Raw genomic sequence first — 15,280 nt, 5'->3', positions numbered from 1 at the left:
GCCTAAGAAATCATTCTTTTATCCCATGTATTTTGTTTCAAGATCATTTACACTTGGGTAAAAAGGCAGTTTTCTTCCTTCCATGTCAATATTTTATATAGTAACTCACTTAACAGCCCAAGTGAAAATTGAAGTGAGTCTCTCAAAGAGGACCAGCACATGATACTCCGTGCAAGGCACAAAGGTGATACTTGAAGATTCCACCAATCTTCCCGTGACAGATCAGTGGCTATGTGAGTAAGGGATCGTAAGCAGGATCAGGGAGAGATCTATTCCATCCCTTTTGAAAACAAACCCCTTCAATGCATTTACATCTCAGTGTCCCATGACTTCTTTAGTGGTTGATGCATAGGTCTTGCACTACTTGTTTTCTAGTTCCCTCCATTTCCATAAACACCTGGCCTGTCATTACTTTGATGACACACTTTCATGTTACTTCTACCGCCAAACAGTCAAAATTTTTCTTTTATCTGGTTTGCTTTTGCACTAGTTGCCTAAAATAAACAAATAAACAAGAGTGCAATTTTCAGAGGGAGAAGTGTCTCCAAGTTATTCTTTCACTGTGTGGCTCCACCACTTTCTGACAAAGCCAAGACCATAAACCTGCGCAGTAATTAATGAATGTGTTATACTCTTTTTTGCAAGATAAAAAAATAGGAATGGGAGAGGGAGACTGAGCAGAGCTGAATTCTGAGAAGGACGGAAGCTGAGAAGGAGACTTCAGGACTGGAGGAAATGGCAGGAAGAAATGGAAAGAACAGAGAAATAGGTCTTGGCGAGAAGACAGCCTTACCCCCCTACACACAGCTGCAAACTCAGCAACAGTTTATTACTGCAAGTTTACATGAAATAAAGAAGATAAAAGCAGCTGCAGAGAAAGCAGCAGGATCATTCCTATCCCTCCGGTGAGGCACCCTGCACAGAGTGACTGAGCCCCACGAGGCTGTTTGGGAGCTGGCCGTGCTCGCTGTGTGCGCCGCGCTCCCCCATCACTCTGTGCTGTGACATTTCCTACCAAATACACACAGCCATGCGTCTGTACATGCACACTGCATTCGTTTTTAGCATTACCTCAGAACCCCTGAGCTCCTGCCAGAGTCCAAGCCCTACCTGAGCTAGAAACTGTGCAGAGACAGAGACAAAAGCATCTCTGCAGACTCCTGACTGTGCATCAGGCAGAGAGCTGAGCAGAGTGCCCATTGTCTTCAGATGAAGACTCAGATTAGCAGAAAATCATGCACAAATGAGAGTGTCATAGAAGGGGTGAGAAAAGCCTACAGATCCAGGGCTTACTCCCATAGTGACAGTGTGCTCCTGCCTGGAAAATGCAGTGTGAAAGGGTTTGTTTCCGGGCTGTAAATACGTGGCATTTAAGAATAAGAAAGTGCATGGATATGCTTTTTTAGGTCCAAAGTTACGGAAATCAAAGAACGAAAAACCTCTCCTGTCTCTCCTGTACTCAGAATACTGACTTCTGGCTATTACTTTACAGACAGATGTCACTGGCACAAGAATCTCCTACAGAAAAAACCAGTGCCTAATATTGCATATCTCACCTTCCCCACAGGAGCCTTGATTCAATTTACATTATTTAAGATGTTACACTTTTGGAGAAGTACCAGTGATTTCAGCTTTTCCTTACTGGTTGAACTAAACATTTATTTTCTCCTTCAGCCAAGCTTTTTATGAATATTTAATGTATCAAAATGAACTGAAAGCTACCACTATGCATCTGCTCTTCAGATCTTTCATCCATCTATTGTCAGCCAGGTTCAGTTCACAAAATATGACACTAACTATATTGCTATGTAAATACAACTCCTTCAACCACTATTTCATAAGTAAAATATATGCAAGGCAAAAGCCAAGTCTGATTTGAACAGATGAAACTGTTCCCTCCTAGCTATAGAGATGTCTTTGTTACTTGGGCTCCTGATGTCAGTTCCCCATGCCAGCTTGTACGTTCATCTACTGTCCTCTAACTGAATTAATATTCACTTCCTCTTACTAATCCCCAGATGCTTGTCTGAAATTACCTAAGACACAGCCCACATTTACATGGAGAAAAGATTTATATTAAGGCATGAATTTGGTAGCTACAGGGGTTGTTAATTTGCTGTGCAGTCAGGCGATCTGACTGTGGGGACATTGTGATTTTTTACTGTTCTTTTAAAATTTGGATGTAATATTTTGCTTTTAGCCCTGTGCTGGACAACACTCAGAATATTGTTCAGATGTGATTTAAGGCTGAAAATAAAGGAACACTCCTTCCTGGATTTTCCAGGCACCAGAAATACATATCAATTGCAATGCACTGTAAATTTTCCAACTCTCTTTGGTTTGGCTGCATTTATTATGTCACTACCAGGGAGGAAAAAAAAAGAGAAATCTTTTTGGAACAAGACCTTCAGTATTTTCTAGTGCAACAGAATGTGTGGAATGATGAGAAGACAGATGAAAAAATACTCACAAATACAGCTCCTTTCTGATCCCCTGGATGAGATATTTTAATTTGAAGTTTGGCCTCTTTAGACCTTAGGAGCTTTGCCATCAATTTTCAATAGATCAAATTTCACTTTTATCCTAAGGTTATAAATTGATAGAAACATCTACACTGATAGCATGCTGAAAAACCTGGAATAAAAAGCTATTCCTCCTTCCAAAGCAACTGCACAAAAGAATCACTGTGAAGGAAATAAAATTTTGTTTTCATTCTGCCCACACATTTTGCCATTGCCTCACGAACATAGGATGGTTCAAATACAAGATCCCATCCACACCAGAATATACAACTGCAAGAGGTAAATAAACCAAGAATGACCTCCTTGAGTGGCCTCAGTGTGATAGGTATTATTTATAGAGGAAAAAGACACAATACAAAGACTTTTTTTGTTGCATTCAAATGCTGTATTGGTATTGCCTTGTAAAAATACTTTTTTCTTAATTTTCTTTCCATGCCTGTTCAATATGAGTAAGAAGCAAGGTCTGAAAACTAGTGAATAAAAGCAGTTTAAGTGTGGCTGCCCAGATGATGATTACTGAAACAACCAATCTTTCAGTCTAATAATTAAACAAACAAATGTAAGGACAACTCCAACAACCAGCAGCTGGGTGTTTGCCATGCATGGGGCATACGTCCTCTGTTCGCAGGGATTCAGACCCCAGTTCTGTGAGAGCACCCTGAACACTGGCAGGAATAGCCCAGGACCCTCCAGTTTGTACTCTGGATTCAGTGAACTGTTAATTTCTGCTCTCACAAGGGTTTGACGTCACCAAACAAGACTGCCAGGGCAAGGCAGAATTTCCTCCTTGTTTTACTAGATCAACAGACAAGCACACAAGGTCTTAAATCAGCTGTGGCTGTTATTATATTATATCCTCAGATCATCCTGACAGAGGCTTAATGCAGAGACTGCCAGCCTGAAATACTGCTAATTTCTTCTGTTTAGTTTCAGAACACATGACAGCATGAACAGGAGAGGCTGAAGACGCTCTCTGCACTGTGTCACCTGGATACGTGACCTGCCCAGTCTGGGATGCACAACTGGAATCACCTCAAGTCCATCATTGCCCACACACACCCCTGTGAGATTAACTCCGAGCCAACCCAAGTGTTCCCCACCTACTACAACTGGAAGAACGCAGCCCAAACTGCATTCAGCCATTCACAAACTGTATTTTCCAGCTGACCTTTCTGCTCAGCCCTGTCCATAACACCATGGAGAGCAGACTCATTCCAGGGGAAGCCACCTCTTGTAGTGCACTAAGTATGGATTGGACTGCAACACCTGGCTTGACCCACCTTACACTTCCCCAAAAACTTCAACTAAATGAAAACTTCCTTAGAAAGTGTCCTTAAATAATCTGTGCTTGATTTGATGACTTACACACTTGTACAAAAACTCTACAGCCTGTCTCCCCACAGTACCATCAATTTCCTTACTGTGGGAATCCCAAAAGGCACACTGGCTCTTGAAGCCACATCTTTCAAAGGGCAGTATGGTATGTTAATCTTGCTACATCTGTGGCATTCACAGAGAAACATTCCTGAATTTCTCTGCATAAACAGACAAGAAGATTATTTTACTTTTACTGAAGAAAGCTTTGGTAAGGTGCAGCTCATTACATCATTGAGGTTAATTAGTATTGTACAGAGTGAAAAAGTGAATGAATAGTACACATTGACATTACATACAATATGAATGGATATTACAGACCATTTTATACAGCTTGAGGTTCTGCATCAGATACAGTTAAGTCTGCAAAAATGGAACTTGTGGAATCTAATCTCCTGAAACCAATTGCAAATTTACCAGCTTCTTCTGTCCCACCTTAAAATTAAAGTAAATAAGAATTACAAGTACCAGTAGACAGACTGTATGTCTGTATTCTCCGATTTTCATAGTTCTATTGGGATACATTGCAGTCCCCCAGGGGAGAGAGAGGCTACAGCTGGGCTCTCAGGATTTAAAGAGAACATCTGGCCCTGTCACAAGTGGGCAACAACTGCTGCAGTTAAGAAACTACTTCTACTAAAAACAGAAAAATACCCAACACAGGGAAAAGAAGGCAGATGTTTAACTAAACACAGCTGCCTTCCTTCACACACCTGAGAAAGCTGCCCCAAAACTACTAGCACTAGAAACAAGCAAGAGAGGCTAGAGTTTGCAAGGACTAGTCTATAAACACTGGGATACAGCAACTTAGCCAGTGATGCTGGAGCACTTGGATGGTTTTGGATGCTTGGAGCACACACGGAAAGGAGACACTCTGCTCTGCAGAGACCAGGAGCAGAAATCTGCATCCTCCTGCATTACAGACATCCTCCCACTGCCCTTTGCTTCCTCCAAACTGCCATATCCCCCTGCATTCTGAAGCATGATTACCCAGTTTTTCAGGTCCAAAACTTAAAAATGGGGAGGAAAAATAAGGAATTTCCTGCAGAGAAAGAGGCAGGTGAGGTGTCCAATCTGAATACTACTGAGCTCAGAGCAAGCATTTGACTGAACCAACATGGTTCAGGTCTCCAGAGGTCTGATGGAGACAATTAAACACAAAAAGTCACTGAATGGCACCAGGTCAGAGCGCTGGAGCCCAGGTCTTCTCTCCACCCATCTGTCCAAGTGCTTGTCTAACAGAGCCCACACATCACATACAGATAATTTTGAAAAGCTGTGCTATCCTCTTTCACCTCCACCACATAAAACCCTTTCAGTTTTGATCACGTTGCTTATATTATTAAACCTTTCCTCTCATACTTTCATGCCTCCAGAAATCTTTTATAGTAAAACTCACATGCTCTCAAAAGAATAAAATACAAATCAAGGACTGGAGAAATTAAATTTTTTTTTCTATCTGGGAAATCTGAGTTACTTTGAGTAAAACTATTTTCTTTCATTTCATGCAGGTAACAAGTCTTTTATTAAACACAGGTGCCCAAAAATTCATCCCAATGCACTGCAGGAACTTGAATGAGCATGTCCTGTGGATAATTCTAGCCTTGAGTGCTGGTAGTTACTGTACATACTTGTCTGATTAATTCCTCTTGACTTACAAAGGTATCCATCATGTCACAGTGAATGATCTATGAAGCACACCATACCTGAAACCTTCCCCTCCCCAAGTCATTTCCTCAGCATCTGAAACCAGCTCTTATCATTTGTAATCAGTAATTAATAACAAAGCATTCTCACTAGTGCAATTTTTCTGCCAAGGTTAATGTAATATTTCATCCCAGGCCAGCTGCTGTTTTATGGCTTCCAAGCACAACAGTAAGTAATGTCGCTGCATAAGAAGTCATCCACGGAGTAAATCAATTATCTCCTCTTTCATCAGCAGGCATTTTGCTGCAGCAAATGAGGCTAATTACATATGAAGTTGTTGTTTACCAACAGGAGCAGGTACCTAAACTTTGGCATTGCACATCAACTGTTCTTCCTTATGTCTCCTTGCTGTACCTTTGCCATTATGGAGTTTTTAATCTAGGATCAACCAAATACTGTGATTATGAGCTGTATTTACCATGCTGTTATCATCTGCACAGATTTGCCTACAAAGACCAGCATGAACCACACAACATGTTTTTCAGTACTGGTAGAACTTCTGGGCCACTTCTTGCCCTCAATAAGGACACATACATATTTATGACTCAGTTGCAAAGCATCAATAACTTCTAACATACTGTTCTTTAGATAAACTCTATTTCTCACATTTGAAAGTTCACTTCCCAGTACAGCTATATGGCTGTCTCAAGGAGGAAATCTGAAACCCAGAACATATTGACATGAAAACTGGAGAAAAAAACAGTGGATAGCACTGGTGCACAGTGCCGGTGTAATTTTCTTGTCTTACTGGAATTGGCAAGTAACTCTAGAGATCTACTTTTTTTTCTCCCCTTTCTGACTGATATAGTAATTGTCAGTCATCTCAGGCTTTTCTTGCATGACATAGCTGACAAAGTCTGACTCAGGATGCTCATGACCCACAGGTTGTGCTCTGGAAGAGTATAATGAGTTTTTTATCTTTCTAGCAGTCTTGCCGCTGAAGACAAACCACCAGGTGAACTGGACCTCTCAATGACCCGCTCTTTTGCTGCTGTGTTCCTGAGAATGAGGAGCCACTGCACACTGAAACAAACTGCACAGTGCTCAGAGCCTCAGGCACACCAAAGACAAGAAATACCAGGTGCTAAGCACTGGAACCGTAGATACAAAGTGCTGTGGATGATGTGTACACAAAGCTCAGACCACAAACCTCTGTCCAGGAATGGGTACAGCCCCCAGAGTCATCCTAGCGAGTGGAAATCAATTGAAGGTAGCAAACTACAACCTAGGTGGGCGATGTGGGCTGAACTAGGCTGGAATTTGCTGGTGCTATCCAGGCAGTCTAAGCCACAGATAATCACAGGGCAGCTCCCAAAAAGCAGCATTTGCGGCCTGAAGAGACTGAGGAGGTATAAACACTGTCTGCAAGGCAACAGTTCACTTACTTCCCTTCTCCTGGTGGGAAGGAGAGAAGGGGGAAAAAAAATAGAATAAAAGAAATGTGTCATTTTGGAATGACTGCACCAAACCAGTTCAGTACAATTTCATACTGCAAAGGCAACAAACACATGGTCTACAGCTCTGACTCGCCAGTTTTAGCAAATTACTAGACCTGGCTTCAGCTACACCAAAAGCAGACACCTAGAAATACCTCTCCTTGACAAAAAGAAATTGGCAGAGTGACCTTTAGCAAAACAGTTAGCTTGATTAATGAATTAAAGTTAGACAATGTCAATTACAAACTAGAAACAAAGTCATCCTTGGATTTGGATCCTGATGGATAAAGAACTTTATCTCTTCTATGTTCCTCTCAGAAGTCTAGACAGGTAGACTAAGCAATGGTGCTACTTGCATTTAATGAGAATTAAATGTTAATCTTTACAACTAGAAGACCAAAATCTCACCTTAAAGATGCAATTATTTCCCATTCCTCTAACATTTCTATTTTGGTTTGAAACTTCTTGTAATTCAGTAGCACACCCTCTGTACCAAATAAATCAATGTTAACCATGAAAGTGTAAGCAGTGTTACCCAATTCTGAACTTCTGGTGACTCCAGCTCATGGGCTGACCTACAATTATCTGTTATTCTTGGAGCAGTGGGGCTGTACAAAGCCATGTAAATTACAGGACACAGTTGTATATGTTGTCTTCTAAGAATATGTCTTGCAAGTATTTGTTTTCCCACATTCTTAAATTTCTGGGGTTTCATATGCAATACAACCCCCACAAAATCTACCCAAGATAAAATGCAAGCTTGTGTCACATTCCTGCAGGGCCCTTCATCTGCGTTCAGTTACATCTAGATTCACTCCTTTGACATTTGTTGTGTGATTGAATCCTCTTTCTCTTTCCATTTATAATTATGTGGCTTTTTAATAAACTCATTAAATAAACAACCCATTTCAGCCCTCAAAATTTGCCACTGGTATCTCTGCAGCTTAGTACTAAGCCTCCACCTAAAAAGGAAAGGCAAAACAACAGATAATAAGGTCTGAGATGTGCTGCATGTCGCCTGCCGTGTATGAGGAGACCACAGCCTGGAAATCCACTTACTCAATGTAAATCCAGTTTGGTTATATTGACTTTTCTTTCCCTCATGGTATATTAGTGCTCATGAAAAATCTTGCAGTGAAAGCCCTAGAGAAGAAATCTTTTGTCCACAGACAAATGCACTTCCCATTTTCTGCTTTATTACCACAAGCAAAAGAGCAAATGTGTTATTCTTACTTTTACAATAATCACAAGGCCAGACACCCAGCTAAGGCATAAATCCTACACGGGCTTTGTCATGGAGACTTTCTCAAGTCCTAATTCCAGTGCTATCTCTACCCACTTGTCCTCTCTTTCTCCACTCAGCATAGGGACAATTATGATTAACCCTCTGAAAATCTGACTACAATCCTAACATTCAGCTCCTACAAACCACCAAATGACCCATTCAGTCACCTTCACATCATTGCTACATTTGAATCTCCTGAAGCCAAATCATTCTTTCTGCCTTTTTTTTTACTGTTATTATTTTTTATTTTTTCCTTCTCTTCTTTCTCCCTTTCCTTTCTCTTTCCTTTTCACAATCATTCACAAGGCCAAAAAAAGATTCAAGAGACAAACGATGCCATCTGCAAACAACTCAAGTAACTCCATAGAAGGAAACAACAGGCCAGCATCAGAGAGGCTGTTACATGTCAACATATTAAATAACAGCAGTCAAACTCTCAGCTGGTGGATATCAACCTGTCTCCATCTGGTTGTATGAGGGCAGTGCAACTTGATATTAAACACAGAGTAGAAAAACCTGATTCATGTTAAACTACAGTAATGGAAATCACAGTGAGTATTGACCCTAGCAGACACCTATTTCAATCAGTGACCAACTCTCATCTCCCCAGGCAGGGAACAGCCAGGAGCACACAGAATGCAAGGCAGAATGGGCCCTTAATACATCTCAAATTTAAAGTTTCCTACCCTTTAAAAAATCACAGCTACACCTAGCTTGCAGTAATCCAAAAGCATAGCTCCAGGGCATCTTTCAGTGGCCTAAGTTTGGTGTTTAAATTACATATATTACTTTAAACTACAAATATCTGCTCAATCAGCTCTGCTGCTGCTCTGGGGCAGCTGAGCTGAGTGTCAGAGAGTTTCTGTGAAGGCACACACAGCCACTGGCACCCAGGAGAGAAATGTGGATTCACAACATCAGGAGTCCAAAAGGTTCTGATAGTCAGAGGTTAAAGATCTGTTTTCATCACCTAGATTAGTAAGAGAGATTTTAGCCAAAAATGTCTTTGCAGAATCAAAGATTGGTTTGGGTTGGAAGGAACCTTGAAGATCATCTTGTTCCAACTGCCACAAGCAGGGACACCTTCCGCTAGAGCATCCATCCAGCCTGGCCTTGTCTTCTTGCATATTTATTATATATTTGACTTCTGAGCTGACTTTACAAAAGGCTGATTGCAACTGCTTCAGCAAGGAAACGTGAGAGATCTGACCTCCATCCCCCCAGCCTTACAAGTACAGGTGAACTCTTGAGAAACAAGCACCCTCCTGCCACAATACAAAACAGTCCCTAATCTGCCACCTTAAGAGAGGTGAGACAGAAGTCTCTTTGGGCACAAATGGGAAAAAAAAAATGAACCATATATCTGATGAAACATTCTAAGTGTCATCTCCAACCTGTTATCTCCTCTGGCAGCCTCAACTCACTGCCTTTTCTTGTTACTGTCTTCCCAGAATGCATATACTCATTTGTCTGTCCCTCTGGTACTGAGGGCAGCATGCAAAGTCCCTTCCAAAAAAATCAAGTACCAACTAAAAACAAAGAAAGAAACAAAAATTAAAAGCTTAATAAAAATGGGTATCAGCAAACTGATGGAAGCACTTCTGCATTAAAAACTTCAATAACATCAATAACAATAAACATCTTTAGTTTACCATCAGCTGCCAGAACTGCAGCACTCCCTCAAACACTGACATTGGCTGGCTCACAGGGAATCCCAGAAAGGGACGCTAATGGTTCACTTGATCAGGATACACAAAGGAAGGAGCTGCTAGCTATGTTGCCAGAACTGCAGCACTCCCTCAAACACTGACATTGGCTGGCTCACAGGGAATCCCAGAAAGGGATGCTAATGGTTCACTTGATCAGGGTACACAGAAAGGAAGGAGCTGCTAGCTATGTCCCCTGCTTCAGCAAGCTCAGGAAATCTTTTCAGTTGTCCAAGTTTGCAAGGCTCTGGGATTATGCCCCTTCAGTGGATGGGGATGTTTCTTTCCTACAGCTTGGCCTTTAATAATGTTAAAGGGCAAAAGGTCTTGACTGACACATAGCAGACCCCAGAGAGACTAATTACTCAGCCAGTCTCTTCTCCCTTACTTGCTCCTCTTGAACATCTCTAAAGAGTCTTTAAATTTGACCTGCAAATGCTAATAGCTTTCCTTTGCAGCACTGGATTGTTCCTCTTCAGGACTTCTGCATGCGCTTCCCATTTATGCAATGCTGACTCCCATAATGGTCAATAAAGGGCGGTATAACAGTATGACAAACTTACGTTCCCAGCCATGCCCAGAATTCAAATTGAATTACAAAGTCAGCCTGTGTTCATAAAAACAACTTTAACAAGCAAATGGAGCTTTACTGTGCTTCATAACTGATATCACATATCTCTGGGTTGCTGCCAATTCTTTATGTAAATACTTTAAATCCCTCAGACTTTGTTTTGCATGCTATGTCGTGAGTCTCTTCATGATCAAATAGTATTTAAAACATTTATTGCCTTGTTAAATCTAACAAGTTAGATTTACTGGGATAGTCACTTTCCCTAATAGCCAATTTAGTAAAACTCAATCTATTCATTGATGGATAAATATATAATAGGCAGTTGTTAAGCTTTAATAAATATTTTTAATAGGCAGCTGGCATTTTCTCTCAATGGCAGCACTTCCTCTCAGCTGCCAACAGGAAATGCTTCTCCTCAGTGTGCCAATTCAACCCACATGTAGGGAATAAATTGATCTAGAGGAGGAAACAGGAGCATGAATTTCAGGTAGTTTTCTCATGCTGCTTGTCACAAGAAGAGCAATAACTGAGGTTATTACTCTGAGGCCCTGAGCTGTCACCAAGACAATCAGGTATTGAACAGCACACAGTGTAAGCAAGAACATGAGTTACAGTGTTTGTCTAGACTCCGTACAAGCCACGGACCAGGAGAAGAAAGGCAGCTGGCTATCTGAAAGTCATATAAATGATATTCATGTATTATTATGGCAATTTACACTCTCACTGCACTCCCTGTCTCATGTAGATCATGTCACATACTCTCACCCCACCCTGCCAGTCCATGTCAACACATTGCCTCAGCTTCTAGCTAGGTACCATTTTAAGGCTTTTGGGTACCTAAGAAAAGATTTTGAAGGAGTCCACATCATTGAAACTAAAAGCTTTTAAAAATCAGGCTTTTAACTCTAACTGTTAGAGCATGTTATAGTAAAACCTGCAGGTTTCAGGATCAGCTCTCCTGAATGAAGGCAGCTGTTGCATGTAAATAAGGAAACACCAAAAAATCATCAAAAGAGACTGCATTTATATGCTGGATTGGAAAGTGTAATTATAGCCACAAGACACTCACCTGGGTGGGATTATACAGTTCCTGGAGTGGGCTCCTGGATCCTTTCCGACAGCAAATGTCCATCCCAAACGGATTTCTACGCATTACTGCAAGGGGAAATTGAAATTAGTACAGGTTAGCAACACTGGCTAGCAGAAAGCAATTGCAATACCTGCAGCAAGAAAAGATTTTCTGACAGATCATAGGATTCTAGACAGTTTTGTCGCTTAACTCCTGATTTTCCTTTCCCTAGAAATTGTCTAAGAGCTAAATCCCTTATCTATTGTGGAAGTTACTGAAAATAAAATCCCCTTATAAAAGTTGTTATGCAACAACTCTCAGTTTGGGTGCACAAAAATTCAAGCATGGGGACCAAAGCAACACAATTTTCAGTAGTGACAGACACCTGCTTGTCTGATCATCAGGAAGGAGTCGATGGATTCCTATAATCAGCACCTCTGAGAGGCAATGTCTGAGCCTCTCTCAGACTAAACACAGACATGTACAGGAGTCTTATATTAAATTGCATGATTTTAAAACTTTTGGCCTAACTTTCCTGTTTCTCATAGAGCAGATACTAATCAGTACTCAACATACATACAATCAAACATCGCTGCCCTTCTTACCACAATTTTGCTTTACATATTACAACTGGGAATTTGACTGATCCACAGAACAACATGCACTGTGTTATACCATTAAAGACCAGCTGGCTTTCAAACCAGAGGCTTTGTCAAAGATCTGATCAAGGAGCATTTTGGATGACAAATTTTTTTCAGGAGAGCTGTTGGCCTGAGTCCCAGCAGAGATGCAGACCATCAGCTTCAAGTTAGACCTCTGTGGCCATAAAACTCTGTAAGAAGACATTCAGCTCCACCCTCTATAGTCAGGAGCAAAACAAGAGCTTGCTGTGCTTCTTATCTCACATGGCCCACATCATCCTCTGCTAACACTCTCCTGCCCCAGCTCACCCTGGGAAATACAGAAGGAGCATCAGGCTGTCAGACACCCACATCCGGCATTGCAGCAAGGGAAGATTTGTCTCATCAACATTTGATTAAGACATAACCAAAAAAAAGGGAAAAAGAGATGCTCCTGCTGGGAACATCATGTTAAGCCAAGTCAGGCATGCTTTTATCATCTCTTGCCACATTTTGTAACCAGAAGCTATTGAAGTGTCCTAGAACAATGAGCTGCACCACTTGCAGACATGCTATTGTGGGCTTCAAGCCAAGTCAGAGAATACAGTCCAGTAATGTTTTAATACCGAGGCCTAATATCATAATTGATACGTCAAGTAATATAAACCACAGAAAACTGTATACAGTCCAATCTAGAAACATAATTGATTCCTTCATTCACTCAATACCTATTTTTCAATAGGAGGTAATTATCTAATAACATGCTGGGTTGCTTTTTTCCTAAGCAGACAGATTCCACGGGTCTTGTGGCAGGAGGCAGACATACTCAGTAAACAAACTGGCTTCAATTTTCTTCACAATTAGGACAGCAATGTTAGTAGAGGCAATAATTTTATTTTACACATTTAAACACCTGATTAAATTATGAACATTTTTAGTTATGCAGACAAGTACTGTGATTCCTCCATTGCTGTGCTAATGTGTCTTTTTAAAAGATAACTTACAATGTGTTTTAAAAAATTAAAAATTAAAAAATGTTTCACAGTAATGCCAGCTTCCAAAGCCTGGAAGTGGTTTTAGGAAGAAAATTTTGAAATGAGGATATGAGACATCCAACAGCCATTCTCACTACAGAGCTCCTGTCCACCTTATCACCTCTCCATGCTCTTTGTACCAGAACTGTGTCCAGAGAAGCTTTCAAAATCATTGCCCCTTCCTCAATAAAGAAACCTTTCCAAAATGAAGCCTCCTACTCAAGGGCAAAGCACATTAAAACACCACAGCAGGGGGAAAGGGAGAGGGGGAAATTTTAGTGTATCTAACTCATTAGACTGTGATTAACTAAGGTCCTGCAGCACTGATGCTTTGTTCTGAAATGAGGAATAACAACAATTCTAGTGTGGTGTTCCCTAACTTGTTATTTCACTTCTAATTTCCATTAAATACAGTTAATAGTACAGTTCATAAGTGTATCCATCCCTTCCTACTTCTCTTAGCCAGCAGGTATCAACACTTTATATGCAGCAGTAACAGCAATAAAGATTACATTATTTACACAACATGAAAGATTTGTTTCCAGATGTAAATAGACAGTAGAAAGAGCTATCTCCCCAGCGAAAGATAAATGCTAATGTAGAGCCTTAATCACAGAGGCGATTCAACCTATTTTATAATTTCCAGTATTACTTAATTTGTTTTGTTTTTCCAATAAAGCTTTTAAAATCAGACTGTGGGGTTAGCATAGCAACACTGCACTTGGTTTCCTATTTATTGATGCCAGTAATAGCACTCCCTGGTACGATTGTACACAGCACATCCGTGCACACCCGGAAAGTATTTGTGCCTGGAGTTTTACTGCAGCATCAAAACAAAGGTGAATACTTCCCTTTCCTCAGCAGAAATCCCACCAGCACTGTTTGTACAACTGTCCTCAAGGGAATAACTATCAGGAATGTTTTTACATAGTTCAAAACACTTTCTGGCATGTCTGTGGGCACACTTACCTCTCAGGGCTCCTACAACATGTTTTCTACTGTCTCTGATTCTCTGAGGCAGTGCTTCATTATGCCAATGACAAAACCTTTTGGGCCTGAACCTCACCCATAGCAATCTGCAGTAAGAACTGTAGTACAGAAGGTAACTGCAGCTCTACTAATTTTAACAATACTTTTGCTAAGGATCCATCACACCACTGTGGAAGTGAAAATTAAAAAAATCAAGCCCCTTATCCTCACCAAATCTTATCAGCATAGTAAATATCTAAATCTACATTTTATGGCTTGGGCTGATCTCCATACATAATTATGGTCAATTATAATCCAACGATAAGTACTGCAATATGCAAGGCTCCAAGAACCATTCAAAAGATCACATTCATGCACACCAACAGTGTGAAGCAGCTGACAAAGAAATTTAGAATTGTCTAGGCTGTAAAATACCTGTAAGATCAGCAGCATTCAGTGCCTTTAATGATTCAAGAGTAGTGCTAATACAGCAAGTGCAGCAAGAACATGAATCCCCTAAATTTAGCCAGGAGTGTGAGCAACTGGATGAATCGTGAGTTTGTTACTTAAATACAAGAGCTGTAAAAACAAGATCTTTGTTCCATCCCCAGAAATGATCTGTCAAAAATGCAGCCTTGGCCCATCTTGCTAAAATATGTGTGGAACCACTAGTTATCAATCTAATAAGGAATTTGTAGAGGATGCTATCTAGGCACCAAATTTCAATTTCTCAAAAGAGGAAGATAAACAGCCCTGCTTATCAACACAACAATCAGCTGTCTATGCATACATACAGAGGAGTCTTTCAATTTCTCAAAAGAGGAAGATAAACAGCCCTGCTTATCAACACATCAGCTGTGTATGCATACATACAGAGGAGTGTGTAGGCCTTAAATCATCTCAGAACAGGAGCATCTGTGCACAGCTCCAGCTTCCAGAAAACTCCATTTAGACCCACCAGTACCAAGAGCAGGAATTTGACCTGTG

General features: G+C 40.7%; 1 protein-coding gene across 3 annotated transcripts in view; it reads right to left on the bottom strand.

The window, feature by feature from the left end:
- Window positions 1–15,280, bottom strand: part of CHST11 (carbohydrate sulfotransferase 11) — a 158,672-nt gene that overhangs the window by 78,845 nt on the left and 64,547 nt on the right. For 2 of the 3 annotated variants that reach the window (XM_041426826.1, XM_041426828.1), the window contains exon 2: window positions 11,665–11,756. In XM_041426826.1, the coding sequence (XP_041282760.1) occupies window positions 11,665–11,756 (92 nt within the window). The remainder of the gene's footprint in view (window positions 1–11,664; window positions 11,757–15,280) is intronic. The other variant, XM_041426827.1, reaches the window with a different exon arrangement.

The sequence above is a fragment of the Onychostruthus taczanowskii genome, unplaced genomic scaffold (assembly GCF_017590055.1).
Source record: "Onychostruthus taczanowskii isolate IOZ18803 unplaced genomic scaffold, ASM1759005v1 scaffold95, whole genome shotgun sequence".
NCBI lineage: Eukaryota > Metazoa > Chordata > Aves > Passeriformes > Passeridae > Onychostruthus > Onychostruthus taczanowskii.
Note: the sequence above shows the minus strand (reverse complement) of the source record. Positions and strands in the feature narration are given on the sequence as shown.